At 50.2% G+C, this 14,772-nt stretch overlaps 2 protein-coding genes across 3 annotated transcripts in view; both read left to right on the top strand.

Moving 5' to 3' along the window:
- Positions 1 to 2,430, top strand: part of PADI4 (peptidyl arginine deiminase 4) — a 55,554-nt gene extending 53,124 nt beyond the window's left edge. Inside the window, exon 15 of one of the 2 annotated variants that reach the window (XM_063601721.1) lies at positions 1,948 to 2,430. In XM_063601721.1, the coding sequence (XP_063457791.1) occupies positions 1,948 to 2,181 (234 nt within the window). In that variant the 3' untranslated portion in view covers positions 2,182 to 2,430. The remainder of the gene's footprint in view (positions 1 to 1,947) is intronic. The other variant, XM_003814445.6, reaches the window with a different exon arrangement.
- Positions 2,431 to 10,624: 8,194 nt separating this feature from the next.
- PADI6 (peptidyl arginine deiminase 6) overlaps positions 10,625 to 14,772 on the top strand; it is a 29,232-nt gene continuing 25,084 nt past the window's right edge. Inside the window, exons 1-3 of the mRNA XM_034956627.3 lie at positions 10,625 to 10,790; positions 11,481 to 11,658; positions 13,853 to 13,925. Coding sequence (XP_034812518.1) covers positions 10,675 to 10,790; positions 11,481 to 11,658; positions 13,853 to 13,925 — 367 coding nt within the window. The 5' untranslated portion in view covers positions 10,625 to 10,674. The remainder of the gene's footprint in view (positions 10,791 to 11,480; positions 11,659 to 13,852; positions 13,926 to 14,772) is intronic.

The following is a 14,772-nucleotide window of genomic DNA, read 5'->3' as shown; positions in this document are numbered from 1 at the left end:
CATCTACTGTGTGCCAGCACAGTGCTGTGCCTACATGTTCTTACCTAATTGTCATTGCAACGGAGATATGTGTTGGGCTCATTTTGCTGATGAGGTTCAGAGGGGTGATATGACTTGCCTAAGGCCACACAGCTATTGAATAGCAGAGTTGGGATTCAAACCCACATAGGCCTACAGCCAAAATCCCACCTTCCCACCTCACCAGGCCGCCTGCCAATCTAATGGAGGAAGCAGAGTCATTTACATACATTATTTACATATGGAAAGTGCCATAACAGAGGCAGTCATTTATCTGTCTAGTCAACAGATGTTTATTGAGTGCCTACTACGTGCAAGGCGCAGTGCTGGGAGTTATGGGAACACAGAGCAGGAGTGACTGCCAGAGCTCAGGGATTCATGGGCAGTTTCACAGAGGGGCTGCCATCTGAGCTGGGCCCTGAGTAATAGAAAGAGTTTACCAGAAGGTGACAGGTAGGGGAGGAGAACGTAGTGTTAAGAGTATGGGCAGCATCAGAAAGAACGAAATCAGCCAGGAGGGGTGGCTCATACCTGTAATCCCAGCACTTTGGGAGGCTTAGGTGGGAGGATTGCTTGAGTCCAGGAGTTCAAGACCAGCCTGAGCAACATGGAGAAACTCTGTCTCTACAAAAAACACAAAAATTAGCCAGGCATGATGGCATCTGCTGAGGCAGGATGATTGCTTGAGCCCAGGAGGTGGACACTGCAGTGAGCTGAGATCGCACCACTGAACTCTAGCCTGGGTGAAGAGTAAGACCCTGTCTCAAAAAAAAAAAAAAAAAAAAATTAAATAATGTCCTTTGCAGCAACCTGATGGAGCTGGAGGCATTATCCTAAGTGAACTAAAACAGAAAATCAAATACTGCATGTTCTCACGTATAGGTAGAAGCTAAACAGTGGATACACATAGACACAGAGATGGAAATAATAGGCACTGAGGACCCCCAAAATGGAGAGAATGAGAGCGAGGTGAGGGCTGGAAAATTACCTATCGGGTACGATGTTCATTGTTTGGGTAATGGATACACTAGAAGCCCAGTGCCCACCAGTAATCAATATACCCATGTAATAAATATGCATATGTACCCCCAAATCTAAATTTTTAAATTTAAAATAAATAAGAGTATGGAACTTGGAGTCTAATAGCTGTAGTCCAAGTATAGCTGGGTGGCCTTAGGCAAACCATTTTCCACGTCTGGGTCTGTTTTCTCATTTGTAAAGTGGGGCTATTATTTTTATTTTGTTTTAATTTTTGAGACAGTCTCGCTCTGTCGCCCAGGCTGGAGTGTATTGGAATGATCTCGGCTCACTGAAACCTCCACTTCCTGGGTTCAAGCAATTCTCCTGCCTCAGCCTCCCAAGTAGCTGGGATTACAGGCACACCTGGCTCATTCTTGTATTTTTAGTAGAGACGGGGTTTCGCCATGTTGGCCAAGCTGGTCTCGAGCTCCTGACCTCAGGTGATCCACTCGCCTAGGCCTCCCAAAGTGCTGGGATTACAGGCATGAGCCACCACACCCATCAATTTTTATTTTTGAGGTAGAGTCTCGCTCTGTCGCCCAAGCTGCCAGGCTGGAGTGCAGTGGCACAATCACAGCTCACTGCAGCCTTGACCTCCTGGGCTCAAGTGATCCTCCTCCCTCAGCCTCCAAAGTAGCTGGGACCACAGGCACGCACCACCATGCCAAGCTAATTTTTAAAAATACTTTTTTTAGAGATGGGGTCTCACCATGTTGCCCAGGCTGGTCTCAAACTCTTGGGCTCAAGCGATCCTCCTGCCTCAGCCTCCCAAAGTGCTGGGACTACAGGTCTGAGCCACCACCCCTGGAGGGGCTATTATTTCTAAAGGTCAGAGAAGGGTGGGGCCGCTCGGATTGCACTGCAGGCTGCCCGCTGCTGCCTGCGACCTGAACCCTCACTTCTCTGCAGGTGAACATGCTGGTGCTAGGGAAGCACCTGGGCATCCCCAAGCCCTTCGGGCCCGTCATCAACGGCCGCTGCTGCCTGGAGGAGAAGGTGTGTTCCCTGCTGGAGCCACTGGGCCTCCAGTGCACCTTCATCAACGACTTCTTCACCTACCACATCAGGCATGGGGAGGTGCACTGCGGCACCAACGTGCGCAGAAAGCCCTTCTCCTTCAAGTGGTGGAACATGGTGCCCTGAGCCCATCTTCCCTGGCGTCCTCTCCCTCCTGGCCAGATGTCGCTGGGTCCTCTGCAGTGTGGCAAGCAAGAGCTCTTGTGAATATTGTGGCTCCCTGGGGGCGGCCAGCCCTCCCAGCAGTGGCTTGCTTTCTTCTCCTGTGATGTCCCAGTTTCCCACTCTGAAGATCCCAACATGGTCCTAGCACTGCACACTCAGTTCTGCTCTAAGAAGCTGCAATAAAGTTTTTTTAAGTCACTTTGTACATGAGGTCAAGATGTTGTTGGTATCATTCATTCATTCACTCATTTGTCATGGTTGAATTGACTATCACAAAACAAACTGAAAAGTGTTAACAGGCTGCACTGAAGGCCACGTTATTGTGTGTGTCTTTGGCTCCCAGACATGTATTTGGGCTATAAAATTTTGCATGATCCTAGTTCGTTCTGAGTTTCCCACGGGACCTTTCCAAGAAGAGGAGGAGGAGGGAGCAGGGGAGGGGTAAGCCCCGCTGAGAATCTGGGCATATCCCTCTTTAAACTCACCTACAACTGGGCATTCACCTACATACTGATAGCGATGGATTTTTGTGGAATGAAGTAATTCATCTCCTCGGTGTTCTTTTTTATATTGCCTTTTATGGCTTCGACATAAAGACTCAGATTCCGCTGTAGAAAATAAAACTCGATGGCTTGAGATCATTAAAATTGAGACCAGATATTGGCTCAAAAGGGTCCAAGATATTCAGAGAACACCCAGGGATCCTGTTATTTTCATGTAGGTCATGGAGAATATATGATGGTGGAAAAGATGAATATCAAAAGCCTCTGCCTTCACACTTCCTGATTTCAAAACATACTACAAGCTACAGTCATCAAAACAGTGTGGCATGCTCATAAAGACAAATAGACCTATGGAATAGAATAGAAAGCCTGGAAGTAAACCCTCGAGTATAACATTTCTCCAAAGATGATATACAAATGGCCAAAAAGCACATGAAGAGATGCTTACCATCACTAACCATCAGAGAAATGTAAATCAAAGCCACAGTGACCTCACACCCATTAGAATGGTTACTATAAAAAAAAAGTGTTGGTGAGGATGTTGAGAAATTGGAATCCTTGTACACTATTGGTGGGATTGTAAAATGAAATGATACAACTGCTATGGAAAAAAGTATAGAGGTTCCTAAAAATAATTAGAAATACAACTGATATATGATCCTGCAATCCCACTTCTGGGTAAATATCTGAAAGCAAGATCTCCTTTTTTTTTTTTAAGAGGGGGTGTTTTACCATGTTGCCCAGGCTGATCTCAAACTCTTAGGCTCAAGCAATCTGTCCACCCTGGCTATGGAATATTATTCAGCCTTAAAAAGGAAGGAAGGAAGGCCAGGCACGGTGGCGCACACCTGTAACCCCAGCATTTGGGGAGGCCAAAGTGGGCAAATCGCTTGAGCCCACCAATTTGAGACCAGCCTGGACAACACAGCAAAGCCTTATCTCTACAAAAAAAAAAAAAAAAAAAAGAGTTGGGCATGGTGGTGCACACCTATAGTCCTACCTACTTGGGAGACAGACGTGGGAGGATCACCTGAGCCTAGGGAGGTCAAAGCTGCAGTGAGCCATGATTGTGCCACTGCACTCCAGCCTGGGTGACAGAGTGAGTGAGACCCAGTCTCAAAAATAAGGAAGGAAATCTTGTCACATGTTACAACATGAATATGCTTTGAGCACATTACGCTATGGGAAATAAGCCAGTTACAAAAAGAAATCCTGTATGATTCCACTTACATGAGTTACCTAGAAAAATTCACAGGAACAGAAAGTAGAGGCTGGGCCAGGTGACTCACACCTGTAATCCCAGCACTTTGGGAATCCGAGGCAAGTGGATCACTTGAGGTCAGGAGTTTGAGACCAGCTTTGTCAAGATAGTGAAACCCCATCTCTACTAAAAATATGAAAGATTAGCCAGGTGTGGGGTGCACATGCCTGTAATCTCAGCTACTCAGGAGGCTGAGGCACATGAATCACTTGAGCCTGGGAGGTGGAGGTTGCAGTGAGCCAAGATCGCCCCACTACACTCCAGCCTGGGCAACAGAGCAAGACTCTGTCTCAAAAAAAAAAAAAAAAAAAAGTAGAATGGTGGTTGCCAGGTACTGGAGGAGCAAGAAGAAGGGAGTTGTTGAATGGGTGTAGAGTTTCAGATTTGCAAGATGTAAAAGTTCTGGAGATCTGTTTCACAACAATGTAAATATACTTAACACTGTTGAACTGTACACTTAAAAATGGTTAAGATGGGCCAGGTACAGTGGCTCACGCCTGTAATCCCAGCACTTTGGGAGGCCAAGGCAGGCAGATCACCAGAGGTTAGGAGTTTGAGACAGCCTGGCCAACATGGTGAAACCCCATCTCTACTAAAAGTACAAAAATTAGCTGGGTGTGGTGGCGTTTGCCTGTAGTCCCAGCTACTCGGGAGGCTGAGGCACGAGAATCGCTTGAACCCAGGAGGCGGAGGTTGCAGTGAGCCAATATTGTACCACTGCACTCCAGCCTGGGCATAGAGTAAGACTCTGTCTCTAAATAAATAAATAAAAACTGTATTTTTTTTTGAAAAGCCTCTGCCCTGCCCACTAAGGAGAAGTGGATCCATAAAACCTGGGTCAAAATACACTGCTCTGAAGACAATCGGCTGCTCCCCCAGCCCCAAATGTACTGAAACAAAGGATGTGAGTGTTTCTGTGGACCAGAAGGGGGCCAGGGACAGAGGAAGCTGGTATGAGTTTAGCCCCAAACCTGGCAGATAGGGCTGCCTCGAGCAGCGAACAGGACTTAGCAGATAAAACTGAAGATTTTGCTGGATTCCTAGGGCTGGGGAAGGACTCAGAGACAAGCTGGTGGATAAGGCACCCCTGGCATCAGGGGACATGGAGATGCGCAGATGTCACCCCAGCCACGTATGGGTTGCAGGTGGGAGGTGTCTCTGGAGAAGTCAGGGAAGCCCACGGGAGAGAAAATGCTACCATCCCTCTAGAGCACAGAGCCATCCCCTGATCATGCCCATCAAACAAAAACTTCCCTGTTCCTTTCGCCTTGCTCCCACCTCTCCCTTCCCCAGAGACCACATAGGAGTTTCCTGAAGCTGCTGTTACAAATCATCACGAACTAAAAGGCTTAAAACAATAGAGATGGACCCTCTCTCAGTTCCAGAGACCAGGAGATCAAAATCAGTCTCACTGGGCTGAAATTCAGGTATCAGCAGGGCCATCCCAGCTCCAAAGGCTTTAGGAGGAGAGTTTCTCTTCTAGCTTCTGCCAGCTTTCCTCAGCTAGTGGCTGCCTCATGCCAATCTCTGCCTCCCTGGTCACATGGCTTTCTCTTCTGTGTGTGTCAAATCTCCCTCTGCCTCCCCCTTATAAGGACACTTGTGATGATATTTGGAGCCCATCGCATAGTCCAGGACAATCTCCCCATCCCAAGATCTTCATTCACCTCTGCAAACAGACTCTTTCTTTGTTTCTATATGAGACAACTTACAGGTTCCGAAGATTAGGACCTGATCTCTCTTGGGTGCCATTATTCCACCTACTGTAGGTTGGAAATCACCACGTGCCAGCTGCAGCCAGCAGAATAGGAAAGAAATAAGCCAGGCACCTCCTTTCCTTTCCACAGCTCTAAGCCTTGCACCTGCATTAAGCCTTCATAGGAAAGGGTGAACATTCCCCTTTACAAAACTGAGTCTTTTGTGTGGGAGTCGACTTTCCAACTCCTGAATTGAGAATGTTTTATGTCTGGTTCCTGGAAACAGATTCTTAGATGGAGATTTGCCTGCAGGAGGTTTATGGGGGGTGCTGGGGGAGGGTGTTTCAGGAAGCGCACCTGGGAGGGAGTGTGGGACTCAGAGGGGGACACTGAACTGGGATGCAGTTGCCTCAAGGCTTCAGGCAATGCACGGGGTATCTTGGGGGCTGGGGAAGGGCCTCAGAGTTGTCCGGCATTCAGACAAGGCAACCTGGCCTTTGTCCCCCCACATTGGATGTGGCTGTCCCCAGATGGGGACACAACCAGGTACTAGGCCGCTCCTAGGCACAGAAGGCAATTCCAGAAGAGAGACTTGCGGCACTCGCAGCAGCTGGGGGCGTGAGTGCCTCCCCCTAAAGGGGGGTGCGGTGGCACACCACAGTGCCCACCACAGTGACCTCAAGTGACCATGGGACTTCTGATGAGCAAACCTGAGTTGAGCATGATGAGCAAACCTGAGTTGCCGAGAGAGAACTTCTGCATGGAATAAGCATGTGAGGAGTGCGGGAGTCAATACAAAGTTACTTTATGATCATGTAACCCAAGCAGGTCCAGCCAATGCCAGTTGGAGAGCTCGAGCCCAAAAACAAGAGCAAAATATGGTAGAAGGTGACTTTATTTACCAAAACTAGCAATGGGGAAGTGGTTGGATTCACATCAAAAGCAACCGCTTCGCCTTTCTGGGGTGAAGGCGAGTTTAAAAAGGGAAACTGGCTGGGCGCGGTGGCTCACACCTGTAATCCCAGCACTTTGAGAGACCGTGGGCGGATCACCTGAGGTCAGGAGTTTGAGACCAGCCTGACCAACATGGTGAAACCCCATCTCTACTAAAAATACAAAAATTAGCTGGGCGTGGTGGTGGACGCCTGTAATCCCAGCTACTTGGGAGGTTGAGGCAGGAGAATCGCTTGAACCTGGAAGACAGAGGTTGCAGTGAGCCGAGATGGTGCCACTGCACTCCATCCTAGGCGACAGAGCAAGACTCTGTCTCAAAAAAAAAAAGGAAATTTGGTACAGGAGGTGTGCAGGAGTTGTGAGGAGTACAAGGTCTGTGTCTTGTTTCCATGGCTAACTCGGGTCTCAGTCCCCCTAAAGCACGGGCTGACGTCATTTCAGCAATGTGCTGAGTTGTTGGCTAGCTGCCTGGAGGTAATCTCTTGAATTCTGCAGCTGGTCTCCAGGCTTGGTCTGTCTCAAGATTAGCCCCTGGAACTTCTTTTATCATCATCATCATCATCATTTAGAGACAGGGTTTCATTATGTTGCCCAGGCTGGTCTCAAACTCCTGGGCTCAAGGAATCCTTCCGTCTCAGCCTCCCAAAGCTCTGGGATTACAGGCGTGAGCCATCACACCTGGCCTGGAATTTCTAAGCAAGCATATAATTAGATACTAGCATACAGTTAGATAAATGTGAAGGGGCTTTATGGTGGGAAAGGGAGGGACATGGAGTCTATTTTAAGGTTAAGGGAAAAGGCTTCTGCAGTTTGCTTTAAGGTTACTTCTTGAGACTAAAGAGAAAGGGAAAAAAAGTTGTAAAATGCATTTGAAGTTAAGCTGCTCAGTTACAATCACAAACCCCTCGGTTCAGTGGAGACACCCCTGGAAGCCCATTGGGTTATTATCTTTATTTTATTCATTTATTTTTTTTTTTTGAGATAGAATCTTGCTCTGTCGGCCAGGCTGGAGTACAGTGGCATTATCTCGGCTCGCTGCAAACTCCATCTCCCAGCTCAAGCGATTCTCCTGCCTCAGCCTCCTGAGTAGCTGGGATTACAGGCGTGAGGCACCACACCTGGCTAATTTTTGTATTTTTAGTAGACGGGTTTCACCATATTGACCAGGCTGATCTCAAACTCCGGACCTCAGGTGATCCACCTGCCTTGGCCTCCCAAAGTGCTGGGATTACAGGCCTGAGCCACCGTGCCCGGCTGGGTTATTATCTTCTTAGGGAGAGGACAAGGAGGTGATTTAGTCATTTGCTCCACAATAACTTGTTGAGTACCTACTATGTCTGGAGCTGTTTTGCAGGTGCTGGGGATTCAGTGGTGAATAGGAAGCCCCTGGAGGCGAGCAGGATGTGCTCTGGGTCTGAGTCACTTTCATCTCTGTCCACGAGGCTGGGTGAGGAGCCTTCCTCACTGTGCTCTGTAGAGCCCTGGCACAAGGCAGGGCTGCCCCAGGGTGGGGAACGTCAGAGCTTCCAGGCTGCCCTCCTCCAGACCCCAGAGCCTGGACTGGGCCTCAGCGACCCCTCCCCAGTCAACCCGTCTTCTCCCTCCAGCTGCCTCTGGCCGCTTGTGCGTGAGGGTGGGTGAGCCCTTTGGGATGAGTCTCATCAGAGCCTCTGCACGCTGAGTGCTTCCTGCCTGCTTAATTTTGCCACTTTCAATCCAACCAGAGAGGCATTTGGGGTCTTGCTGACCAACCCCCTGCCTCCAAGAGCAACTAAAACAGAGACATCCTTGAGAGTTATGTTGAGTGCTTAAAACCTCCAGGGAGGGAATATTTTACTGCAACTTGCAAATTTAGCCAGCCTGGCTGACCGAACAGGCTTCACTCAGTACCTCATCTCCACCTCCTATGCTGGGTACACCTGGGTGCATATTAGAGCAAAGGCTGAAAACAAATGTTTATATTACAGTACAACCCTATGTAAAATACACAGCTGTACAAAGGGGTAAGGCTGCTTTTTACGTACTGATATGAAGAACTTCTCTCCAGTATAACTATGAAGTGAAAGAGGCAAGGTATGGAATACTGGGTGGCACATACTACCGTTTATATAAGAAGACGGTAGTAGGAGGAGAGAAGAAAAGAGCAAAAGCGCCCCGGACATATTAGGTGTTCAGCAATTCTAGTGGAGCAAATGACTAAATGACCTCCTTGTCCTTCCTCAAAAAAGATAACCCAATGGGCTTCCAGGGGCATCTCCACTGAACTGAAAAGTTTGTAATTGTAACCAAGCAGCTTAACTTTGAGCACATTTTACAACTTTTCTCTTTAGTCTCGAGATGTAACCTCGAAGGAACCTGCAGAAGCCTTTTTCCCTTAACCTTAAAATAGACTCCACGTCCTTCCCTTTCTCACCATAAAGCCCCTTCAAATTTATCTAACTGTATGCTAGTATTGGAGGAGGAAGAGAAGAAGAAAAGGATACACACACATATTTACTTGGTCATGCATAACATTTATTTGGAAAGACATATAAGAAACGGGTAACACTGTCACTACCTCCACCTGCAGGTGGGTAAGGCACAGGGCAGGAGGGAGACTCTGAACTTGGAATCATGTGACTGTGGTACCTATTCAGGAGTAAGCATGACCCAGCCTGGGCAACATAACAAGACCCCATCTCTGCGGAAAAATGTAAAACCATTAGCTGGGCATGGTGGTGCACATCTGTAGTCCCAGCTGCTCAGGAGGCTGAGGTGGGAAGACCACTTGAGCCTGGGAGGTCAAGGCTGTGAACCATGATCACGCCACTTCACTCCAGCCTGGGTAACGGAGTGAGACCCTGTCTCAAAAACAACAACAACAACAACAAAAAACTCAACCCAAGCTTAAGACATGAAATGAACACAATTTTAAAGTCAGTTATGTAAGTTCCTTGTGCCAGAGCAAGAGTTCCTATTTCTTTGCTCTGTGGGCTCCGCTGAGATGAGTAGCAGCTGATGACCCTGGCTTGATGTATTCATTCCACTAACACTTGCTGTGCCCCCACCCCCGCCGACACAGCTGTAAGCAAAGAGCTCACCTTAATCACTGGGAGTTGGGATGCACGTTCCTGGACCACACCCTAGACCTTCTGGGCCCAGGAATTTGCAATGTTAACTAGCACCCTTGATAATTTTTGAAACCACCAGAGGGTTAATAACCACCTAGTCTAGGCAGGCGCTGTGGCTCACGCCTGTAATCCCAGCACTTTGGCAGGTCGAGATAGGAGGATTCTGGGATCAAGAAGTTCGAGACCAGCCTGGGCAACATGGCAAAACCTGGTCTCTACAAAAAATACAAAAATCAGCTGGACATGGTGGTGCACACCTGTAGTCCCAGCTACTTGGGAGGCTGAGATGGATCACTGGAGCCAGGTAGGTTGAGGCTGCAGTGAGCTATGATTGCGCCACTGCACTCTAGCATGGGTGGTAGAGACCCTGTCTCAAAAACAAAACCAAACCACCAGTCCAGCACTTTGCCGAGCTCCTTCGTCAATTTCCAGGAGACACACACCCTAGAACTGAGACCCCAGAGCCTGGGCATGCTGCCACACATTGCCATCCTGACCGCTACTATCAACTCCTCCCAACTGCCCTCTGCAGGTATTTGCCCCGACAGCTTCCAGCTGAGTCCTCCAGCAACATGGCCAAGTTGATCACTCCAAGGCACCGACTTCCCAGAGCCCCTCCTCTTCCCAGCTGAAGGCCACAGATGCCTAAGCAACCGGCCTCAGACTCCCCTGGCCTGAAGCTCTGCAGGCACGAGGTGCCTGATAAATTGGTGATGAAGGGGTTCTGATGCCACCTGCTCCCCAGACTCTCAGCCACCAGGAAGCTCTTAGAGGGAAAATCAGTGACACCTGCGCAGCTGCTGACCCCTCCCCTTCTTAACAAGGGGGTGGGCTGCACAGGCCTGGACTGTATAACAGGGAAGGGCAGGGTGAGCCCTGGGGCGTCTGAGGTTGCTGTGCTGAGTGAGGGCTGCGGTGCAAGCCTGAGGATGGTCAGCGTGGAGGGCCGAGCCATGTCCTTCCAGAGTATCGTCCACCTGTCCCTGGACAGCCCTGTCCATGCCGTTTGTGTGTTGGGCACAGAAATCTGCTTGGATCTCAGCGGGTGAGATGCTGGGAGCTCTGCCAGAGGTGGCAGACAGGCAGGCAGGCCTGGGACCCAGTCCCCTTGATCTGGGAGTTGGGGGTTACTTCTCTAGCCTCACCATCCTGCCCCATCTTGGGAAGCCTTGGGTCTCTAGTGGGGGGCCTCCCAGTTCCAACCATGCAGAATTCTGACTTAAATCCTGCCTCTGCCCTGTAGCAGCTGCCATGGACTCTTAGTGAGGCAAGTGCCTTGGCCTCTCTGTTCCCCTATCTGTGAAACCATGGGGACGCTGGCCTCAGGGGGCTGTGAGGAGTAGGCCAGGGAGACTGCTAGATGCTGGAGCCTGCAGGTGGAGGTGACTCAGCAGGGTCACAATACGACTTCCTGAGTCCCTTGCCCTGATCTTTTTCTTTATGGGGATCCTTTGTGGCTCCTCCCTTCTTGGGAATTGGGTGCTTATTACTAAGATGTAGCTGTGGTAACTTCTGCAGTGTTGGTAGCGGGGTGGGGTTTGGGCTGGAGCCTGTCAGAGAGCAAACACAGGGGTCCTTTGGGAGGGGGTGGGTAGGAGTAAGGACCCCAGACCACTCTGCCTCAACACCCTAAGGAGAATGAGGATTTGGGAGCTGTCCCCTCCCCCATGCCAGTCATCTCCTAGGCTGAGAAGGTGAGTGTGCCCTGACGCGTGTCTCTTACCGGGCAAACCAGGTGTGCCCCCCAGAAGTGCCAGTGCTTCACCATCCATGGCTCTGGGAGGGTCTTGATCGATGTGGCCAACACAGTGATCTCTGAGAAAGAGGACGCCACCATCTGGTGGCCCCTGTCTGATCCCACGTACGCCACAGTGAAGATGACATCGCCCAGCCCTTCCATGGATGCGGATAAGGTAAGCCTCAGGGGAAGAGGTGAGGGGCATCTCCCAGGAGTGGGACCTAGCACAGCCACTGGGGCTTCCTCCTGGCTGCAGATGTGATTCGAGCCTGGGAAACACGTTGTTTTGCACGTCTGATCTCATCCAGTGTCTGCAACAGACCAGTGGTGTGGGCACTCCACGACCCCATTTTACAAAGAAACGGAGGCACCTAGCGAAGGTGCCCTGCCAAGTCAGCAACCAGCAGAACTGGGATTTATTTTTTATTTTCATTTATTATTATTTTTTTTGAGAGAGAGTCTCACACTCGTTGCCCAGACTGGGGTGCAATGGCACAATCTCAGCTCACTGCAACCTCCACTTCCCGGGTTCAAGCAATTCTCCTGCCTCAGCTTCCCGAGTTGCTGGGACTACAGGCACCCACCATCATGCCCGGCTAATTTTGTATTTTTAGTAGAGACAGGGTTTCACTATGTTGGCCAGGCTGGTCTCAAACTCCTGACTTCAAGTGATCTACCTGCCTCCACCTCCCAAAGTGCTGGGATTACAGGCATGAGCCACCACACCTGGCCTACCATCACTTTACATATGAGGAAACTGAGGCACAGAGTGCTGTGTCTAAGCCTAAGTAGCCTACCTAGAGTGGGATAGACCCAGGATTTGAGCTCGAGCCCAAGGGTGTACTCTCCCCTGGGTAAGCTGTCTCCTTAATGGGGTGCCTACGTTGGGGAGCTTCTCCTGTGGTAGAAGCAGGTGGCTCATTCAGGGCAGGAGTGTTCAACCTTGGTTGCAGGTGAGAACCACTGGGGAGCTAATAACATCAATACCCAGGCCACACCCCCTCTACCAATTAAACCTGAGGTACCAATGGAACCTCAGGGCTAGGATCCTGGCCGCTGGTTTAAAGCTCTCCAGGTGCACCCAGTGTGGAGCTGGGGGTGAGAACCATGATGGAGCAGTTCAGGACTGGGAGAGCTCTCCCTCCCTCCCCCCACACCCTGCAGGACCTACTGGAGATGTCTGCTGCAGAGGGGTAGGTACACACACCCACCTGCGCTGTGTGCCCAGGGCAGGCAACTCCCTGAGAGGCAAGTAGTGGACTTAGGTAGGAACTGAGTGTCTCTGGCCAGGTGTGGTGGCTCACGCCTGTAATCCCAGCACTTTGGAAGGCTGAGACGGGCAGATCACCTGAGGTCGGGAGTTTGAGACCAGCCTGGCCAACATGGTGAAACGCTGTCTCTACTAAAAATACAAAAATTAGCCAGGTGTGGTGGCAGGTGCCTGTAATCTCAGGTTCTCAGGAGGCTGAGGCTGGAGAATCGCTTGAACCCAGGTGGTGGAGGTTGTAGTAAGCTGAGATTGTCCCACTGCATTACAGCCTGGGCAACAAGAACAAAACTCCATTGCAAAAAAAGGTATCTCAGATAAGAACGGAGGCCACAGTGGGTGCCAGTGGAACTCCAGACTACCTGAGAACCATTCTCTGCCCAGGGCTCAGCCTCCAGGACCCTCAGGAGTGGCCAACAAAGAACCTTGAACTTGGAGGACTAAAGCTTCTATTTAAGGATGGGGTGGATCTGTCACATGCTCTCCGGCCAATGGTTGGGTCTCTGGTTCATGACCAAGACCTTGTGGTCAGGGTCAGTGGCTGGAGGGCAGGTCTCTTTCTAAAAGCATAAAGTAGAGGCTGGCGTGGGACACAGTCCCACAGTTGGGACTGAGTCCCAACGCTGCTTCTTCACCTGGGTGTCCTTCTTAGTGAGCAGCTTAAGCCACCAGAGGCCTGTTTCCCCACTGTGCACCTTATGGAGTAGGAGATGGGACCCCAGGAGGGTGGGTTTAGCAGGGAGGATGTATAGTGTGGTTTCAAGCTTGGGCTCTAGAGCCAGGCAGCCTGTTTCTTAAATCCCTTTGGGTTAAGTCCCTTGATCACCCCGCCATCAGGGATACAGCTCTCACCTGGACAGGTGGTTGCAAGCCTGGCTCTCGACAAGGTTAGGGTTGGGGGTCATGGCAGGTTCTAAGTCCTTAGGGGACTGACTCAGCCCTAAGCGCAGGGCTGTGGCCCCACACCAGCTCATAGGTGAGACTTCAGAAGCCACAACACAAGACCAAGATCCCACGCCTAGACTCGGCACATGGCCTGGGGCTCTGTTCCTGGCACCTCCCGTCCAACACTGCCTATGGGTTCGGGATGCTGTCTCCACAGGTCTCGGTCACATACTATGGGCCCAACGAGGATGCCCCCGTGGGCACAGCTGTGCTGTACCTCACTGGCATTGGTGAGTGTTGCTCCAACTGGGAGCCTGGGGCCCAACTCACCGCTGGGGTTGGGGAAGGGGTGGGATTGTAGGAGGAGCCAAAAAGGGTTCTCCAGGGAACAAGATGCCTCCTGTGGGCCCCAGGAACTCCTGAACAAACTCCTAAATGGATTCATTTGAGATACCCACTCACACTCCCTCCGCGACGCTCAGTCGCTTCTCCATCTTCGTGCACTGCCAACCTAATTCTGAGAATAGAAACAGCCAGAACTTCCGTGTCGCTGCCATCTACCCACCTACGCCTGTCTAGTGCCTACCTTCTTCCTTTGTTACAATTGACACATCTGGTCCAAAGTTAGTCTTTCTTGTCTCACTAGATCCTTTCTTATTCAAGAACATTCCTTTGTCAATTCTTACCAGTGTAAGAAGCTGCCACCCTTCCCCGCCCTCTAGATCACCCCCATCAGCTCAGGAACAAGCTCTGTAACATCTACTTTTTTTTTTTTTTTTTTTTGAGATGAGTCTTACTGTCACTCAGGCTGGAGTACAGTGGCATGATCTCGGCTCACTGTAACCTCTGCCTCCCAGGTTCAAGTGATTCTCCTACCTCAGCCCCCAGATTAGCTGGGACTATAGGTGTGTGCCACCATGCCTGGCTAATTTTCATATTTTTAGTAGAGACAGGTTTTCACCATATTGGCCAAGCTGGTCTCAAACTCCTGACCTCGCGATCCACCTGCCTTGGCCTCCCCAAGTGCTGGGATTACAAGCGTGAGCCACTGTGCCTGGCCACATCATCTCTTAAACCTGATTCTAGGGTGTTTGTTTTTGTTTGAGATGGAGTCTTGCTCTGTTGCCCAGGCTGGAG

This window comes from Pan paniscus, chromosome 1, assembly GCF_029289425.2.
Source record: "Pan paniscus chromosome 1, NHGRI_mPanPan1-v2.0_pri, whole genome shotgun sequence".
NCBI lineage: Eukaryota > Metazoa > Chordata > Mammalia > Primates > Hominidae > Pan > Pan paniscus.
This window is presented reverse-complemented; position numbering and strand designations above follow the sequence as displayed.